This window comes from Sitodiplosis mosellana, unplaced genomic scaffold (assembly GCF_009176505.1).
Source record: "Sitodiplosis mosellana isolate CC-2019 unplaced genomic scaffold, AAFC_SMos_1.0 Smas_scaffold_3, whole genome shotgun sequence".
In the NCBI taxonomy this organism is placed as follows: Eukaryota; Metazoa; Arthropoda; class Insecta; order Diptera; family Cecidomyiidae; genus Sitodiplosis; species Sitodiplosis mosellana.
Genome location: NW_022595246.1, coordinates 321251 through 341708, shown reverse-complemented (window position 1 = coordinate 341708; position 20458 = coordinate 321251). Strand labels below are relative to the sequence as shown.

The 20458-nt window shown below is 37.9% G+C and overlaps 1 protein-coding gene across 48 annotated transcripts in view; it reads left to right on the top strand.

Annotated features, from left to right (window-relative positions):
- The first annotated feature begins 137 nt into the window (after positions 1-137).
- LOC129565966 (autism susceptibility gene 2 protein-like) overlaps positions 138-20458 on the top strand; it is a 253449-nt gene continuing 233128 nt past the window's right edge. For 44 of the 48 annotated variants that reach the window (XM_055441438.1, XM_055441442.1, XM_055441439.1 and 41 more), the window contains exon 1: positions 238-3434. In XM_055441438.1, the coding sequence (XP_055297413.1) occupies positions 3024-3434 (411 nt within the window). In that variant the 5' untranslated portion in view covers positions 238-3023. Of the gene's footprint in view, positions 3435-20458 lie in introns of all 48 variants that reach the window. The other 4 variants (XM_055441394.1, XM_055441391.1, XM_055441434.1 and 1 more) reach the window with 3 other exon arrangements.

Sequence of the window (20458 nt, the reverse complement as noted above, 5' to 3'; positions counted from 1 at the left end):
ACGGCTGTGTGTATCGAACATCCAAACTGAAACAACACACACGCACACAGCTAATGACCGATATCATCGACAGTATACACAACACACAGCATAACATAAACGCACACACACAACCGCATCCCCACATACACTATCGTGGAAAAACTGAAAAAGAAGAACGGAATCGCAGCAGAACAGCGCTTCAGCCAGAACGAGTAGAAAGAAGAGAAAAAAAGTAAAAAAAAACGAAGGCATTCACAGAGTGTTTCATGTTATAGAGCACAGCAGTGTGTATATATCATAAAATGTAATCTGCCAAAGAGGAGATTTTGTGTTGGCCGTCATTTTGCGAATTCGATCAATGTTTTTGCATTTTTCACATCGTTTTTTCGGGAATTATTTCATAAAAGTGCATTTAAACGAATCGTAAATGGTTATATTATCCGAATTGTATAAATTCAATAGCATTCGGACGGAATTTTTGTGGTAAAATTTACAACAAAGTGAAAAGTTGAATAAAAAACGCATAGCTCTTTGCTCTATTGGAAACTGAGTGGAACCTTATATATCAAATATACACACAACTCACGAAGAAATAAAACGAAGAAAAAAGTGTTTTTTTTTTCTTCGGTGTTATTCGTTCTGTTTCATGAAATGAATATTATTTTTTCTCTGTTGCTGCTGTTGAAATAAAAAAAATTCTGTGATTCTGAATGGAAAACTGAGAATGTGTTTGTGAGAAAACAAGAAGAAAAAAACTAAAACACTGTAAGAAAACGTTGAAGAATTTTGATGTTTATCCAATTGAATTGAGAAATTTCGGTGAGATACACAGAGTGAGAGCAAGCGAATATTGAGTTCACACAATATAGTGAGTGAATTGCATTTTGAAGTGGCTGCAACACAGTAGGCTGGACAAATGACAGTGTGATTTGAACCCAAAGCAACTTTTTCGACCGCAAAACGTTCACAGACAATCCAAGCCAAAAATCCATGTTTTCATTCAAAAAGTGCACAGTGAAAGAAAAACAAAATTACGTTTGTGACGATTGTGCGTGCAATTGCAACATCGTTGCCTGTGTATCAGAGAGCTCAATGGATTATTTCATTCAAATTCGTGTCAACATTTAGCAACTTGGTGCTTTTTTGGTTGCTGTGTATATTTACGGTCGCCGTATCGGAAACTAATTGATGCAATCGACAGCCAAATTAAACAAAGTGTGAGAAAAATAAAAATATACACCGAGTGAGAGAAAAGTAAATACACGACGACAACGACGAAAAAAAGAGTATTCTCTTTCGTCTCTCCCGTAATCCATCGAGTGTGTATTGAACGTGTGTACGCATAGCTGACACAAGCGGCGCTGCTAGTCCTTAGTAGTCTCAATTCATAACATCGACAACACACAAAATACACGCCGAAATTACATTTTCTCTCGTTTACACACACACTCGGATTCAGTTTGCTTGGATATTATTCTATTTTTTTTCTGTCTCTCTCTCATTTCTTCAAGTCACCGACGAAAAGACTTTGATTGCCCAGTGGCTGTCTTAGCTTTACAATTTCGTGTAATATTGCCTCATTTGTATACATTTCAGTTTCCATTGACATAAACAATAAACACACAATAGTGATACATGACGTTAGACAATTAATGAACAGCAGAAAACGTTAGTTCCTTCTGAACATTCGCCAATTTACGTTGAAACAGTGCTTCGAATTTTGCGTTGTCTTGTTTCGTACTATTAAACTGAAGCAAGCGACTTTCAATATGAAACGGAAACAACACACCAACTAACAACAAAGAAAAAAAACGCGTATCCAAAAGAAAGAATCAGTGTTGTGAGTGACGTGTAACGGCAGGATTTGTGCAAAAAGAACGAACGAACGAAACACCAGTGACATTTTTTTTACACACTTGAAATCAGAAATCGATTTGTGAGTGAATAAAGAAAATAAACAACAGCAGAAAGAAAAAATTGGAAACTAGTGTGTCATACACAACACAACACAAGTATTTGCAAAGTGATTGACTAAACGATAACGATTGTTTACATTGGATGTTGATAATGTTGACACCATTTTGCATGCAATTGTTCTTTTCCAACGAAAAGCACATCCAAGTCATTTTCGAAGAATAAACTATTCGAACACAATTTCATCGCATACGCAATCAATTTCCATGTAACGCATTTTTTTTCGTTCTTCGTCCGAAAAGCAGCCGGGTTTTATCGTAGAAAAAAAGAGAAATATTTTGACGTCAGCATTTCAGCATTGTAAGCGTTAAATTTTATGAGCTTGCTGCCCACAATATTGCAATCGATGCAGTTGCCGTTTGGGATTATTAGTGGATTCTAGTGCAAAACGTTCGTAGCACGTCACGGATTGAATAAGAAAATTCGCATCGAAATCGACTCTCTTTCTCTCGCATACAGTGCAAAACAACTAATCGGTACAACGTGTAAAATAACCAAAATCGTTTCGAGGCAACGTACAGACGATGACGACGACAAGCGTTTGAGGCTTTCATGAAATAAATCTGTGACCGACCAAAATTTTTAGTAAAATATTTGCCGTATTCAGCACCCCATCGAATGGAATTATTCTGTGTGTTGATGTTTAGTGTGTGTTCAAGTCCCTTATAGAAATTTTGTAGTGAAATTGCTGAATAAGAAAACGAAAAAAAAATCCTGTTCGTCTGCCCATTGAAATCATTAGTAAACATAGAAGTCGTCGTTAAAATTCCATAAATAGTGATAGATAAATTGTTCCAAAACAAAAAAAATTGTACACACATGCCGACAGAGAATGATCAGCAGCCATGTGCAAACGTGTGTGTGCGCTAGAGTTTAAGTAAATAAATTGTATCTGTCGAAAACGGTCCAAAACACCCGAAAAGAATTCAAAAAGAAGAAGAAATTTTGTTTGTTTGTTTGTTTTTTTTAGTTGAAAGTGATACGAAAAAGAATACAACGGGATCACAGTATAATACATATATAATGGTGGTACAAAGTGTGGTTGATGCATTAAACGGAAAAAAATCATGGAAATTGATGTGAGAAAACGGCGAAATCAACGTAACAAACGACGGGAGCGAGCTCAACGCATGCAGGCTGAGCGAGATCGAGATAGTGTGGATAGCGCTGGTAGCACAACGAATGTGAGCAATAGTGGCAGTGGAGCCAGCCGTGAAACTGGCAATGGTACAAGCACACCACAAAATACACTAGCACCAATAACAAATTCAACGTCGTCGTCGGCAACGGCGACGGCGACGGCGACACCGACAGCGGCTGTGCATGATAGCGCCGACGAAGATATGGCTACTGCACCGCCAATACGTGAAAAACCACCGCCGCGACGCAAAAAACAAAAAGAGCAATCACCATTGCTCGAAGAGGATATTGTCGATGGATTTGCAATATTGGCATTCAAAACCTACGAAGACTTAGAGGTAAGTGAATTCATACGCAATGTGGATGTGTCTGTGTATATGTATGTTTTGTTTGGCTGAGAATCGATTCTCGGCTGAAAATTAGCACTAAGGGAGCGAGAGTAACAGCACCGAGCCATATAAATATTAAAATTCAATTGAAATACAAGCCTACGTATGTGCAAAGGCAATGAACACGTCTGTTTCAAATATAAATGTAATCAAATATTAATGAAATTGGGAGAGAAAGAGAGAAAGAGAGAGCCAGCCGAGTTGAACCCAACCAAATGACATTGTACACAAAGAATACGGTGACATTTCAAATTCTCATCGAAATGTTATGCATTTGACTTCAGCTTATCCATAATTCAATTGCATTCCTGCTTTGAATTCAACCAATCGGCATGCCGATAACAAATCTAATTTGCGCCTGTTCGACACGTACACGTTTCATTTGCTCCGCTTTTTTTCCCTCCCGCTCCCTCTCACTCTCTCCAATGATATAGTCTATGTTAACCAGTGACTCACATTTCTGAATTGTTTGCTTCAAAATTGAGCAATTTGTTGCCATTGCAAATGATCCGAAATCCGATACCTGGGCTCCAACACACATTGCGTCGTTAACCCATTCACTCCTCTGCGTTGTGCATTGTGTGCTGTTGTCGCTGCCGTTCTCGCCGTTTTCGACGTCGTCGTCATCATTGGCCTTTGGTTCATTGTTATGTTACATTGTTTCGTGTTTTATTTGCATCAGCAAAAATCGTTCTCATATTGAAAACAAGTGATTAGTCTCTCCGCACACAAAACGTTCTTTATTCACTTCGGTTTACCGCTTACTAATGCCTTTTATTCGTGCCCTTGCCTTTTCCATACATATTTTATTCGTTGTTTGTGGTGATGGCGGTGTTGATGGTCTCTCTCTGTGTGTGTGTGTTTGACTGTGACTGGATTGTCTTTCGTGACCCAATCCGCAAAAGCATCGATAGAACAATCGACATGATTGTGTGCCTGCGTCGTCGATCTATGAAGTGAAATTATGTGGAAAATAGCATCAAATTGAAATGACCACGTAAAATATAATATTAATATAGAAAGAGAAAAAAAAGAGCACACAACACAAAATTACAACGAATATGGTATTTTCGCTCGTCGTTTCTTTCTCTCTCTCTCTCTCACACTCTCTGTCCTTCTCTTTCACTCCGACTCCCGGCCGTCGTTTTTTTACACTATTTTTTTTTGTTTCGTTGGAAAAGACGAACAAAAAGCAGAAATAATCAAAGAAGAACACAAAGACGAACACGAAATAAACGGAAAAAAAGAACAACAACAAAACAAAACCACTCGCCGAAAGCCAAAGACCGTTGAACGCAACTACTATCATGCTCCTCGTGTGTTCTGTGTGTGATGTACACACGAAGCGAAACGCACATTTCAACGACCAACTTGTTTTTCTCTCTCTCTCTCTCTCTCTCTCTCTCTCTAACACCGCACAACAACATAAGCTAAAAGACGTTTTTTTTCTTCGCTTCATTCTGAAATGTGATTTTTCTTCTGTTTCAACGGCAAATTCAAATAGCGCGCAAACACATCAATTTTCACATTCGTTTGCCTCTCTCTCTCTCTCTCTCTCTCTCGTCACTGCGCGCTCACTCTTTAGAAACTATTATTTTCTCAAGTGAACGACACACAGCGAATAAGAACTACAACAACAACGTGGATATAAAAAAAACCATACGATATAATTTCATACACTTCTTTCGGCCTTTCTATGGAAAACGTAATTTTTTTTTCGCTCTCGCTCTTTCAGTATAAATATTTGAAACATTGAAATAGAATCGAGTGTGCTACGGTCGGTAAACTTTCCACCGTTGCTATTCGAGTCGTCTTCGTCGTTGGTTCTTGTTACTCGTGCGGCTGGCCCGATGTCGATACAAAACATACTGCGATTGCCGTAGCTCGCAGTCATTCTTTTCGCTAATAAATTGAACATTGTACGAACAATCAGTTTTATCTTCGATCAATCGAAGCGACCACTGACTGCACAATGACAAAAAGTTCCCGTTCAAACTCACCGAACAGAAGGAAAAAGAAACTGATGCGACACTACTTCAATTTAACAAATAATTCCAAAGTTACGTCCAATTACGTTACGAATTGCTCATCACTTGAGCAAAAAAAAAAATGTCGGTAATTTTTTGTTGATCCAAATTGATCTGAGAAAAGGTTGTTGTGTTTGATTTCGATCCAATTTCGAAATCTGATTTTCACTTTAGAAGAGTCAATTTATTTGATGTTAAATTTTTTAATAATCATGCTCATTTGCGGTTCTTAAATTCTCATTAAAATTCATTTCAAACAACGAAACAACGTGGAAAAAAAGCCATTCAAACTGATTTTTATCGAAAGCGTTAAACGATGAGAGCAGAAAGAAGAAAAGATTGACGATTACCAAAAAAAGATTAGTTTTTCATTTGAATCTCTATCTCTCTCTCGTGGTTCGAAATCTAATTTACACAATCGTATCAATTTTGTTGGCCGGCTGTTGGATGCAGATCATCTTAAGTACCATTCCGTTCAACAGCTCGATTCTTTATTGTGGTTTGGTTTCTTTTTCAACATATTTCAAAACGAATCGAATGTAACACACGAAAAATCGAACCTTTTTCTCCATAGAAATGTTGATGAAAAAAAAAAACAACAATCAGAGAGAAAACACACGCTGGAGAAATTAAGAAAACGAACCAAACTAAATTGTTTCGTGTAGTTGATGTGAGTGTGTGTTGTTCAATTGCTATGGGCTCATTTAACTTCTTTCACATACCATATTGATGCTGTGCTCTTGCTGTGTGCCCGAAGGTCAACAAACTCAATTTGATAATTACGTCCATTTGTTGGACCTGGTATGCACATAACACATTTCCGTACATTACACAGTCAACTCACTCATCGGACGGATTGAGTGCAATACATAAGTAAATAAAGAGTACTCTGGGTCACAACCATCAAAAGAGAAGCATCATATGTTTTAAGTGTAACAAGCACTTAGTTTCAGTATTCTCGTTGCCGTTTGATCTGGGCCATATTTTTAAAAAAACATTGTTGAAATCTGAAACATTGTAATTAATGCGATAATCTTTCAATGAGCGTGGAAAAGAAGTTGTTCTCTTTTGTATTCTTAGAATTTTGTCATCATGAATACAGAAAAGAACACCAGGCGAAATTTAAAATACACACCACTTGAAATGACACCCGATTGTATAAATAATTTCTCAATGTGAACATGGTTCCGGTTAAATGGCCAGACAATATCGACAAACGTGTATTATATGTGTAAGCGCATAACTCTCGCTCGACCACGTTCATCGATAAAACCGCCAAAAATTATCTCGATCACACGAAATATTCAATTTATGTGTCATCTGTTTTCGTGAGGTCGTTTCCATTCGCATTTTTTTCTTGTTCAACATTTTTATGTTCTCGTTCCACTCCTCTTCTTTTGTTTCGGGTTATTTCAAACTAATGTTCAGCTCTTCTTTTTCTTCGTTCATTCGTGCGTTCAATGGTTCGTTCTATCCTTGCACCGTGCTGGTTAGAGTGTGTATGTGTGTGTTGGTTCATTCTCACATGGTTTGGATTGCATATTTCCGATATTTCGACCATAGGGTATACACATTGTGCGAATAAAATACGAATCAAACCGGTTTCTTGAAGCGTCATAGTCGTCTGGCGACTAGTGCTAGTTTTCATTTCTCACTCTCTTTGTGTATTGCATATGGGCACATCAAAGCAGCAGCAACAGCAGCAGCAGGGAATGAACTATACACTCACTCACACACACACACACACACACACACACAGCAAAACATTATCCCAAACGAATCAAACACTGTTTGGTAACAGTAAACGGAGTTTCTGAGGGTTAATCCAATCAAATTGTTGAAAAATCCGAGAGGGAGAGTGACACAAAAAAAATTGAATGAAAAGCTACACACAGGCAACAGCATTTCATCAAAGTGCGTGATTTTAATTCAAATTTACTTGGTGGCGAAGGGAAAGGAAGGTAGTGAGCCGTTACGGTGTCACCAATTTTTCCACATAGTTTTACAAAAAAAAAATCGCTTTCAAATCGAGAAAATGACACGATTTACGGCGTTTTTATTCATGTTCGGTGAACTGAGACCCCGGCTCCCAAACAGTTCTTCGCTGTAAATGAATCACTGGCAAATTGTTTGAAGTTAATTTGTTTTGAATGGAACAATTTGAACATTCAACAGATTTAAAAGCAGTTACTTTTTATATACACACACGCAGGAATTTCGTGCTTCTTTTCTGGGGAAAAACGAAACGAAGCGCACATCGGCAGTGATTGAATGTGTCTCCCGTTGATATGATCGAGGAAAAATAGAAGGATGTTTGACAAAAGGCCGCATTTTATTACGTTTACATTATTCAAATCACGAAAATAAATTAGAATTTTTTCTCTCTCTCTCTCTCTCTGTCGTTCCTTGAGCTTCGGGAGTTTAATGTTTTGTTGGGAGTTCTGTGTACGCTCGTAAAAACGGTTCTTATTATAACTCCTTTATACATCGGCGTGTTTTTGCTAACCAACAGAACACGGTGTAACGTGTATGCAATAGAAGGTCGTAAAAAATGGATAGAGTTGAGTATAGCATACGGCACATACACACATACACAGTCGGAAGACGACTCTGACAACAGCAACAACAACGACCACAACGACGACGACCGTAGAATGGGAAAAAAGATAGGAGAGCATCGAAAAATGCAAGTTAAACTGCTCATAAAAGTAATATTCACTTGGTTTATTATCCAGGAAGAATGTAAAGTCGTATACTTTTTTTTACTCTCTCTCTCTCTCTCTTTTCGAAAATCCAAATCACCTATGTTATGGCTGTTCTATTATATATGTACTGGGTTCAATATTCGAAACGTTGCGTTGCAGTGCATTTTATATGAGAGTGTTTTCTCTCTGTGGCTGGGTCGAGAGCGCATACCAATTTATCCACCATATTAACACATGCAAACAACGAAAGAACGGACGCACATATAGTCACATCTTTACCACTTGAATACAGGCATAAATTTTCGAGTGAATGCACGACCAAAAGCCAATTTAAACGTGAATTTGTGCGGTTTTGGTTCCATTCTGCTGCAACAGCAGCAGTAGCACGAACACCACCACCACCATCAGCAGCAGCAGCGGCCAGATTGTTACAGTTTCGGGCTACAGCGAAAAGATTCAATTTATTCCCCATGCGTGTGTTTTATCTCTCTTTTTGTGTAATCTTTACTCTGTTTCTATCGTAATTCCCAGTTTTGGGAGTATAAATAAACACCATATATCGTAGTCATGAGCTCCATCATTCCGAATGACCATCGATAAAACTTGAAATCGGTTTAGTCGTTGTTTCCTTTCTGCGTTCATTCAATTTTTAATGATTACTCGAAAATATCCGCACAATAGCTTCTTCTGGTTCTTTCTCTTTTTCATTTCTTTGGTTCTTTTTTCTCATCCAGTTTTTCATTTTGATTCGTTTCCATCATCGTCATGTTGATTCTTTCTTTCTTCATGTGTCATTTATCAATACTATATCCAACTAACCAACGAGAAAAAAAAACGAGAGAGAAGAGAACGATGCACAGAAAACTCAAATGCCATAAGACGAATGGATCACCGTTAAATGCATGTACGAACAAAACCGAAGCAGAAGAAGAAACGAAAAAAAAACAACAACAACGCTGTTGTATTCCGTACGTAGGCACAAATTGAACCATGTATCATATGTTGATGTTGATGGAAGACAAGGAAATCACCGAAATAAACTGTGCTGGCTAGTGTTGTGTACTGTGCATACGGTGGTGTTGTTGAAGCTGAAGTCAATGTGTGGCTACAGTCCCAGCACGATGCATGCATAATGCATACCTAACCATAAAAAAACCATTGTTCTTGCTATTGCTGGTGTTGTTGTTGTTAAGACACACATTTTCCATCGCCTTTTCTCTCTCTCTCTCTCTCTCTCTCTCTCCATCGTCTTTTGTGTATATGTTCCTCTTGTTTTCAATCTTCGTGTGTTAATGCCTTTTGTTCTGAAAAATATTATTCATTTTTTCCTTCATATGTGGATACGTCGTCATCGTTGCTGTTGTTCCTTTCATTTCTCTCTCTCTCTCTCTCTCTCTCTCTCTCTCTCTCTCTCGAGTGCTTTATGCCTCACATAACACACAATTGCTTTAACATCGTTACCATCATTGCAGTCAATTCTGGCGCTTTCTCATTTCTTTTCGACCATATTTCCGTGAAATTATATCATCATCATAAATGGTTATGAGCATATTCGCCATACTTACGTCTCTATGTAAAACAAATCACCCATTTGGTTAATCGGTTTCTTGCAAAGTAGGCATAAAAACAGGACGAAATGTGTCACCGAAACGGAATCTGAGTCATATACATACAATTTTGACCGGAAGCACGTCTATAAAAATAATTTTTGTTATCTAGCGATAACAGTATAGCTGAAAATGTTCGTACATATTAAATATCATATTCCCAACTCAAAGTCATTTTAATCGCATCATACATACAATTAGTTTTTTCTCTGTCAACATTGAACTAAATAACAAATCGTTTGTATAACACAATTTTATGGATTGTATGTTTGTGTCGGTTTATTGTTTTTTTTCGTCTCGGCTCAGCTCTTTTTTCGAAATCGATACACTGAATTGATTATTTATAAATGAATCGCGTTGATCGTTATTAATATAAAATAATAATCAAAACCATCGAATGAATTGATTCCAAAACCCTCCGAATGAAACACCATCGTTTTTCATCATCGTTTTTATCGCTGCTTAGTGTGTACAAAATGAAATGAGAAAAAAAAACGACAGCAACATGACGTGCACGAGCTATATTTTCGTAATAAATCCATTGTAAGCAATGTGCGAGAGTGAAACGTAAGCGCGATAACACACAGTGACTATATCGACAAATGTCGACTCAGTTCTATTTGCTTTGTATATAAAGATGTTTATCTATCCCCAAAAAAAAAAAACAATATAACATTGCTATTGCCACTTGACGTTTTTCGACGAACGCGGTTAATGTGCTATCGAATCGCGCGCACATATGCCAAACTCTCTCGCACCCACACACACACAAGCCATACCGAATAGAGTGAGAACATGAGCACGAATCCCCGAAATTGATGAGAAATCAACAAAGTGTATACACACAACGCGCACGCATCATAATAGTGACGACGTTGCGTAAAAGCAAATTCCACACACACACAATGTATTATTAGCGATTAATTTGATAAACGGCCCCAGAAATATTTGGCCGATATACAGTGGATTCGTATATCAGGCGAGCGCGTGCGATATGGAGAATAATCACATTTTGATGGGGTGGCAAATGACAACGAATGAATTATTATGAAAGAACAAAGATATTGGGCACCCAAGTAACCTCACAAATTTAATATGTGTTCGACACAAATTTCTGTTTACTCCCGATTTGCGATAACATCGATAACAAAATGTGTGACCGCGGTGACTATAGGATTCGGATTTGCGCGAATGTGACATCAAATTTTATTTCGTTACAAAAAGTATGTCAAATGTGTCAATTTCAATTGTCATTTCGACAATGAAATGTACACACTCACTTACTCACACGATGAATGGCTACTTGCATTTGACTTACGAGTTTCAAGTACACACTTCCCAAAAAAAAACGCTGAACACTCAACATTTTTCGCAAAGTACTCATCGGAATGGTTCGAAATTGCACGAACCAAATCTCGCTTGAAACCATGAATCGAATCAAAACAAGCGGCCGATAAAACATTCAGACCACATTTATGAGCACATGTAGGAGCACAGCAATTCATTTTGTTGTTTGCCTTCCGAAAGATTACTCAATTATCTCATATACATGAAGTGGTTGCGCCTAAGCGGTAGCTTACTCATTGTTGGTGTTATCTCACAGGAGCTCACATGATGCTATATAATGGAATAATCTCGGTATGAATGCTCGCTTCTCTTTTTTTTCACTGTATAATTGACACGTGAGCACGTTTAATAAAACACAATTGTATACAATCTTATGGTAACACATTTGCATTTGAATTAGTAATCAGCGAGAGAGAAAAATGAGACGAATGCGAGATAAAAAAAAGATCGCTGAATAAAATTATTTGACCAAGTTGTGCACCAGAAGAAATGGGCTATTCTTCTGAGCGCTGACACAAAAGATACAACACACAAAAAAATTGTCATGTTCAAGAAAATGACATTTACATAATCATTTTAGCGCTGAAAGTACAAAAAAAAATCGGTTCTTTTGTGATGCAATTGCACATAATTGTTCCCTCGATTCGTTCATCTGATTGTGCAAAAGGTCACTTTCGAAGCCAAATTGAATGGCTCGCTCGCCCAGCAAAATTGCGAACTCTCTCCGTAGAAATGGATTTAATTTATGGCAAAAACCCATTTCAATCTTTCAATTGCTCAATTTTTGTGTGTTGTACGCGCCACTTTACAATTCTTTTCATTCGAACGCGAGTGAAATTGGGGGAATATTTAATCTCGGCGATTAAACACGCATTCAGCATCTGTTTATTATTAACAGTATTTCAAAGAGTGTGTATGTGTCGTGTGCGCTTTTGTGTCGCATGGTTTACTGTTAACATGAACTTTTACGTCGAACCAAAAAAAAAGCAAACGAACTCGTTTGCAAATCAAATGACATTTTTGTGGTAAAATTTTCGTCAACAAAAGTTTGCTCCGGTTTTGTTTTCGCACTCCCGAAGTTGAATAGATGAAAATATCGCTGTTGGCCGGGTAACCCGACTCGGATGTTTGACGCGAGTGCATGATCCAAAAGAGACACGTGTTCAACCCGGTCGAATAAATAATGCTGTATGTGCAGCAATTTCAGATGCAATTGCAGTTGCAAATGAATCAAGTTAGGCTGCTACTGTTGTTTCGCACACATGACTGGAAAATTGTGTTGCTGTTGCTAAACGTAAAATTGGAATCACTGATACTGAAGAAGTAACGAAAAAACGAGGAACGAAAATAGTTCAGAGCGATACGAATATACATGTTGTTAAGTAATCCGGCTGAACAAAAAAACACACCATCAGCCGAGTAGAGAAGAAGAAAAAAAAAGATTTAAATAATAAGCACACGGACAAAGCATACGCTTCACGTAGCTCAAAGATGCCGTGAAAAGTGGCATCGAAAAATTGTTGCAGCAGCAGCAGCAGCAGAACCAACAACAAAAGCATTGACATTGCCCGACCAACTACACATCTACACTTTCCTACCTTTAAATATGCAACGGCGCGCAAATAACAAATAAATAATACATAAAACCATTTTTTTTTCGTCTCCGTCTCCTTTTGTTGCTCTCGCATCGTTCGATGTGCATTGTGCTGGGGGTTTTTGTATTCGGTGTGTGTGTGTGTGTGTGTATGTGTACACGTTCGATAACTGAACAGAAAAAAAAGAACGTACTGAAAATAAAATGGGAAAATGAAGGCAAATGGAACGCATTGTAAAAGACAAAAAGGCGAAAAACGAACCGAATATCCGAGCAGCTGTTGTATTCTCATAGAACTCGTGTGCTTCTACCATATACACACACAAACACCGATGATGATGTGTATAAAATGCAGCCGCAGCATTAAGAAGAAAATCCAACCATCACGAAGAACGTGCCATAGCGCGTTCCCAATTTTTCTCGTCCATTTTTTTTTCTCCACTCCTTGCTTTGTCGTACTGTATTTTGTAGTGAGTTTATGGGCGAGAGAGAGTAGATCTGTGTACACGCGAATAATGAAATTATTTGGAGTACCAGCAGCAGTGGTTGTTGTCTACTAGCAGAAAGAGGAAAACACAGGAAAACCAAAAGAGAAGAAAGAAAAAAACACTCTCTCAGCAATACAAAGTCGAAGAACGAACGTATGAAAGGAAATAAAAGTGCTTGTGTATTATACAAAGATGTGTATCAGGCGACGAACGGATTTATCCTGTACTTTTCAATACTCTTCTGCCACTAAACTGACACAATGCTTATGCTGCTGCACAGCAACATCAATAAGCGCTTACTTTACTGCGTTCAAATTGCTATTCGATGATATTATTCATTCATGATGATTTAGAGCAAATGTGAAGTTACTTATATTTATACAGCCCAAGGTGACAGAGGTGTGTGTGTGTGTGTATATATATATTATTTTTTATGCGGTAGTCACTTTTAATTTAATTCCATTATTATTTTCTCGATTTTGCTGCATTGAATAAAAGGTGCACACACCGACCGCACGCTGTCACTTTGTAACACATCGCACCTTTTGCAATAACCGCCGTTCGAAAATTACATTGTAACATTTTCAATAAGAATCTTGTACTGATATTGATCGGAATATCAACTTTCGTTCAAGTTTCACATGACAGTTCCGTTGCTAGTTCTGCGCTACACATCGTCCATTTAATTTACACGCGACAATCGCCACGTCATATTCGTGTAAAATATCCGGCACAAGATAAATGCCACCTCAATTTCAAATAAGCGCACATTAATGATTGATTCGATTTCGTATTGATTTTTCCGTTTGTTGGAAAATTGAATTTACATTTTTTTTTCCGTGAATTTTTTTATATGTTCCACATCAATTTATCATTTTGGCGTTGCCTGCAGGGCACACAGTACTTTCGTGACGATTTTCTATGTCTTCTCTCTCTCTCTCTTGCTCACTCGCTCGCCCGCTCATTCTTCCACAGGCATCTAAATTTATTTCAGTTATTAAAATCAATTCGCAGCGAAAGCGCTTTATGACTCTACACTGATCCCTAGACAATGCACAGCAGCAGCGGTAGCATCGAGCGAAAAAGAAAAGCTAAAAAAGAAAATCGATAAAGTAAACAACATTGTTAGCTTAGAATAACAACCAGCCACACGGTCGAACAATATTATTTCCGAGCCGAGGCTCTGGCTGATCTGCCGTCGACAAATCGGAAGCAACGAATATCTGCTCTCGTTTTAGAATTTTTTTTTGGCAAATGATTTATAAAATTTACATGATTCTCTTCTTTTTTTTCGGAATCTTTTTCTTTCGTGTCTTTTTTTTCGTGGAAATTCGTTGAACGAATGAATAAATAAAATTTGGATTGATACAAACATACAAAAAGAAAAGGAAAACAAATAACAACAACTGAAAATGTGTTTCTCTCGGCATTTCATCGTCAGGCACGCATTTCGTTTCATTTTCATTCGTTTGCATACGATCCCATTATCCGTCGTTGCGAACAGCGGTGGCTGTGCTCATATTTATCGTTTGCTGGTGCTTGGTGTCGATGTAAAGGTCTATAAATTTGTTGTTTAGTACGTGTTTTGCATTTTGGCTGAAAATGAAAATTTCCCGTGTTTTTTTTTCCTTTTCTTTGTGTATTCCCGTCAGTGTTTAGTGCTTTCGGTCACATCACGTCACATTGTATAACCGCGCTGTATGTGAGGTGGATAAAAATGATTTTGCGCATTTTTCCTCCATTTCATACAAAGTGTAGTGAGATGAAAGGGCAGTAGTTGTTGTAAACCGTTCGGTGTGTCAACGCATTAATTTCAAATTTTGAATGTGAGCATATTTTTTAGGGTGGCCTTTTGTCACATAATAGATCCGAGGGCTTGTTGTTATGTGATGGCGTTGTGTGACGACAACGCCAACGACGAATATGACGAAGATGGCCTCAGAAGATGATGCGAAGCGAAAGCCAACTTCTCAAGAGGAAACTGCCAAATGTCTCATCGAGTTTTGAGAAATGATTTGCTACTTCGTGAGAATAATACTGATTTCGTTGTTATTTTCATGGCACACTCATCTCAAGGGCACGGCATTTATCGATTGTCACGAACAGTGGCTTTTCTTTTCTACGAATGAAATTATATTTGCAAAAGTTCTTCGACATATACATAAAATTTGTCATAATAATCAACAACATTCGTCAAATGTATCCTAGAAAATAACATACACACACCTGTTTAGCATTACATAATTCAATCTGATTCCTTGAAATGCGACACAAAACACTCACATCGCCCCGAATTTTGCGCATACAAACTCCATTAAATCGCGTTGTATGCTGATGATCGACACACTTCGAGCCATAAACATGAAAAATGAACGGCTTAAAATGAAATCAACGCAAACAGCACATAATATGCAATGCAAATTCAACTGAATTTCAGTTCAATTTAGTATTTGTGTTCAGAACGACAGCGCGACGACGCCAATCTAAACAAACACTGTGGCTGTCTACAATAAATTGAAAATTTTAAGGCAACGATGTACCAATGGCTTCAGGCACTGCAAGAAGAATGAATACGCATTTACACGATCGTAAAATTTATGGTTTGCATTTTGTCATAAAGTCCATTTCAATGTGCGAAAGTGTAGAATATTTTCTAGTTACTCTCTCGTTGTGCACTCAGTTGATGGTGCCATCGCTGCTGCCACCGACGACGACGACGACGACGACAACGACGTCGATGATGACAACGTACAACGGAGAGAACGAGAGAAAGAGTGAATGGGAGAGAGATGGGAACAACGTCGTCACTCATTTTTCATTCCTTCATTCGCAAACATAATATTTGCTTGCTACTAATACATTTGTTGTTGCCGCCACCGACGTTGACTCCGTCGCTGCTGCAGCAGCAGCAGCAGCAGCAGCAGCAGCAGTGTTATTCAAACATTCTTCGTTAATGCCAAAAGTCATATTGTACGGAGGAGTCCCCGTTTTTCCTCCTCTGACTTAATTCAACATTTTATTTGCTCGTTCGTTCAGCGAAATCATTTCTCTCTGGCTCTCTGTAATTATACTTGTGCCCGAGCAAAGTGGAGAACATTGCTTATGGATAATTGTTTCGTTAATTAATTTTTTTATTGAATTTCCTCCTCTGCTTGCGAAGAAACGCGACGCGCGCGCACTATTCACCATGAATTGCTCATAAAATAATTAAACCATAGCAAAGCTAAAGAGGGAGTTGGAAAAAAATTCCCAAGCCAAAGAAAGATAAAGCCAAGCACAAATTAAAACGCCAAGCAAAGGAAGAGAAGAACAAAAAAAAGTACATGCACAAATGAATGAATGACACAAACCGTTTTTTATCATCATAAAAACATCCTTTTTCAGTTTAAACGTCCGATGTGGCACCCAGTGGATGAATTAGCACACACAAAATGAAATTATGAGCACATTTATCAAGCAAAAAAAATCTTTTTGTGTTCACTTCATAGCATTTTTTTTCATCCTCCGTTGCGGCTCTCTCAAGTTAACCGATGCGGATGGAATATTTCATCTCGGAATGTAGAAATCGCAATACAATTGGACATATTTCAAGTTTATTTACTTTATCAAATGACCATTTGGCAACCAAATCACTACGGATAAAGTCTCCGGCAAAACATGTCATACAATTGAGCAAGTTTTTTTTCTTTCGTAAAATTTGTGAGTCTTTTGCGGAAAAATTGAAACAAATCAAAAGTTTGCAGAAAAACACACTTTTTAATTGGGAAAAGTGTAAATATCATCACTTCCGATTCCAAGTCGTTGTCGTAGTATCACGTTACTGCGAACCGCAATTTAATCGCACGATATACACACGCAACGAGAGCGAAAAAAGCAATTAACATGTAAATCTGATGTGCCGACAAAGAAAAGTCGTATATAAAAAGTGGCATGAAAAATGGCGAATCATAAAACAGCGAAATGATGATGTATAATGCCATGGCAAACGCATTCATCGTCGTCGTTGTTGGCCAGCGGTGTAAAAAAGAAATATAAGACTGTTGCATTGTACAACATCAAAGTGGATAGAGATGCAGCAGCGTTACTATCTGTGTTTATCATTTCAACTCTATGATATTTTGTAAAGTTAAATCTATATGCAGGATTAAATTCACAAGAAGCAAGAGACATGCAAAAGCTTGATCAAAGTACATCAAAAACTTCTTATATCCAAGAACTCGCTCCTTTTTTCGCTTTCTCCATATCTGAGTCTCGCTTCGCTTTGCACAGTTTGTTCTGTTATTTTTTTCTTCCTTTCGCGAATTTCCTGTTTCGGTTGCGGGATTTTTCTTCCTCCATTTATAATCGATTTTCCACATTTTTTCCACCGGTTTTTTTTTCTTCCACTCACTCCCTTCGGACGGAACAAATAAAAATTCTACTTTGCCTCTGTTTCCAGATCTGCCCTAATAACGTTTTCATTCCGAGGTTTTTTTCTTCTTCTTCTTCTTCTTCTCCTTCTTTATGTTAGTGCTAGTTTTCTTCGGGTAAAAGTTGCGTCGTCGAAAGGAATTCAATTGAAAACATCGATAAAAGAGAGTGAGAGAAACTATGGGAATTATGTAGGAAAGTTGCAGTAAATGACATTTCTTCGTTGTATTTCTCGTGCAGTGTGTGTGTGTGTGTGTGTTGCATGAGCATTGGACGTATGTGTATGATAACATGAAAAACTAAGACATTTCGATTTGTATCGCGGATACAAGTGACTTGAGTCGTTCTTGTATCCTCGGCATCGTCCCGCCATTCCATGTCATTTCCATGTGTGTGTTTAAGGCAACAAAATGTTTTCCGAAATAGTGGAAGCGGTAGTGCGCTTCAGCAAGCACTTCATTGGTTAAGTTATTTAACTTAGATGGGAATTGTTTTCTTTTACCAACCTACCACACACACACACACACACACACACACACACACGTGCGCTGCACTCTCGCTGTGTATGTGCATGCGTCTTTTTTAGCATCGGATACAAGTACTTGTTCATACGCTTTTTTTTCTTCATTCAGTGCATTGTGCACTTCTTGAAATTGTGTCGATGGAAGAATGTTTCGCACTTGAGCCCAGCGTGTAACGGAGCAGCCAAGGCCTGATGAAATGAAGTGAATTCCACAAATACTTGATGCGTTAGAGAGACGAAAACGTGTTAAACTACTTCACAGACAATTTTTCCTACTCTATCTAAACTTTTGATCTCTTACCGTGCGCCAACTTTTCCAACTGCTGCTCAACAATCTCTGAACAACTTGCGCAGCCTGTAACAGATATTACGAGAAACGACAGCAACTTATGGTCTCTCTCTGCACCAAATATGATAATTAAATTGTTCATGATTAAAAATAAAATTATAAAGTTTCGATGCGTACTGTTCTACCCCGTCCTCAAGACAACACGTTCATTTTTCTTCTTGCGCAAAAATCCTTCCACAAGAATCATTTTTTACTTCTTATTTCGCCGCTTTCTTTTTTCTCAGCCAGTCTCTAACTCTAACTCTGTTTCTCAGTCTCCCATGCAGTTTTATTTCCATTTAGGAAATTTAATTCTCCCTGCAATTGTATAATTTCCTTATCTAAAAAGTTTTTTTCCCCCAAAAGGAAGCCTTCTTCTTATGTCACAAAACTCTCGAAAAAAGAAGATTTACCGAAATTCAATTACTACCATAGAAAATAGGTCAAGTGAATACCCAGCACAGTACACATCTTTTAATGCAAACCATTCGACAAACTGTAAACAAAAGTAGTGAAGGAGCGAGAGAAAGAAGAGTGGAAGTGAATCAAATAGAGAAAAAGCCAAAAGAAAGAGAGAAAAAACCACCCAAACTTGTCGTCAGTGGCTTGTTATCTGTAGAATTAGCTTTTTCAATTTCACAAAATTAGCGAATACTAAATGACATTCCACGGAGAAAGGTAAAAGCATTCTTATCGAATGTAAATTGATCAAAAAGGTTTCAAGCTGTCGAAGCGACAGAATGACGTGAATGAAATTGTTTGCAAAACGATAAGAAAGGGAAAAGAAAATCACACAAAATATATGTATATATACTACGCCAAAAGACACAATTTGCTATTAATCTGGTGCGTTTTAATTTGCCGTTGTCGCCATAAAACATTGTCGACATTCGATTGAAAGAAGAAGAAAAAGCACCATCAACAGTAACAACGAGTAATGTGGTAGACGGTTTTTAGACGGTGGCTTTTGTTTCATTTTGTAGGTTTAATACATTCTTGGCGTCCATTGATAAAAAAAATAAACAAAGCAAGTCTCTATTGAAACAAATTTCTCATGGAAATTATTTCATCGTTCACCGCACGCTATATACGGTTCGAACTTGGCGTAATTTTTTTTCACTTGCTTTCGTTCAACTTGCTTGTTTCGTTCGTGCATTATTTTCTGTCTCTTCCATCGTTTTGCTTTCCGAAATTTCGAGCATGACATGAATGCGCCAATGCACGCTATCAACGTCGAGCTACGGAGAATCTATTAGATCGTCGTTTTAATCACACAGAGCTGGGGAGAGAGAGAGAGAGAGAGAGAGAGACAGATAGGTTTTGTAGTTTTCAGTGTAAAATTCCATCGCGTTGGCCATTCTTTTCGATTTCTACTTTGGTCGCTCGTTTGTAACCATCGAGGCGAGCGATACACGGCAAAGAAATTGAGTCGATACACGACACAACAATTCAGTCATGCAGCGGTTTTTGTCTGTATTTCGTTCATTTTTTTTCCTGCCGTCTTCCAGTTTTGATGCTATGCAAGAGACATTCTTTTGGATGCGTTGTTGTGCCGCCGTGTGGCAAAGCCATAACATAAGAAGAGATATTGCAGTCAAAATCAAACGACAGCCACAAAGTAAATGTGAAACACTTAAAACTCAGATAGCAACAACAAACGACGAAAAAAACGAATCGAGAATTTCAAACGCCACATCCATTTATATGGAGCTATACTTTGTTGATAAATATCATGGCTATTTAGCCGTGCGCGTTAATAATAGACACTTTTTAGGGTTTTGCTTGAAATATTTGTACAGGTTTTTTTCTCTCCAAAATTCCGTTTCGTGTTTGAAGGAGAAGAGAGAATATTTGACGAGACCAAAAAAAAGTGAATTCATTTTTTGACTTAAGCCGCATCATAGCATCTGATATTTGAGAGACGAAAATGCCGCTGTAGCAGTG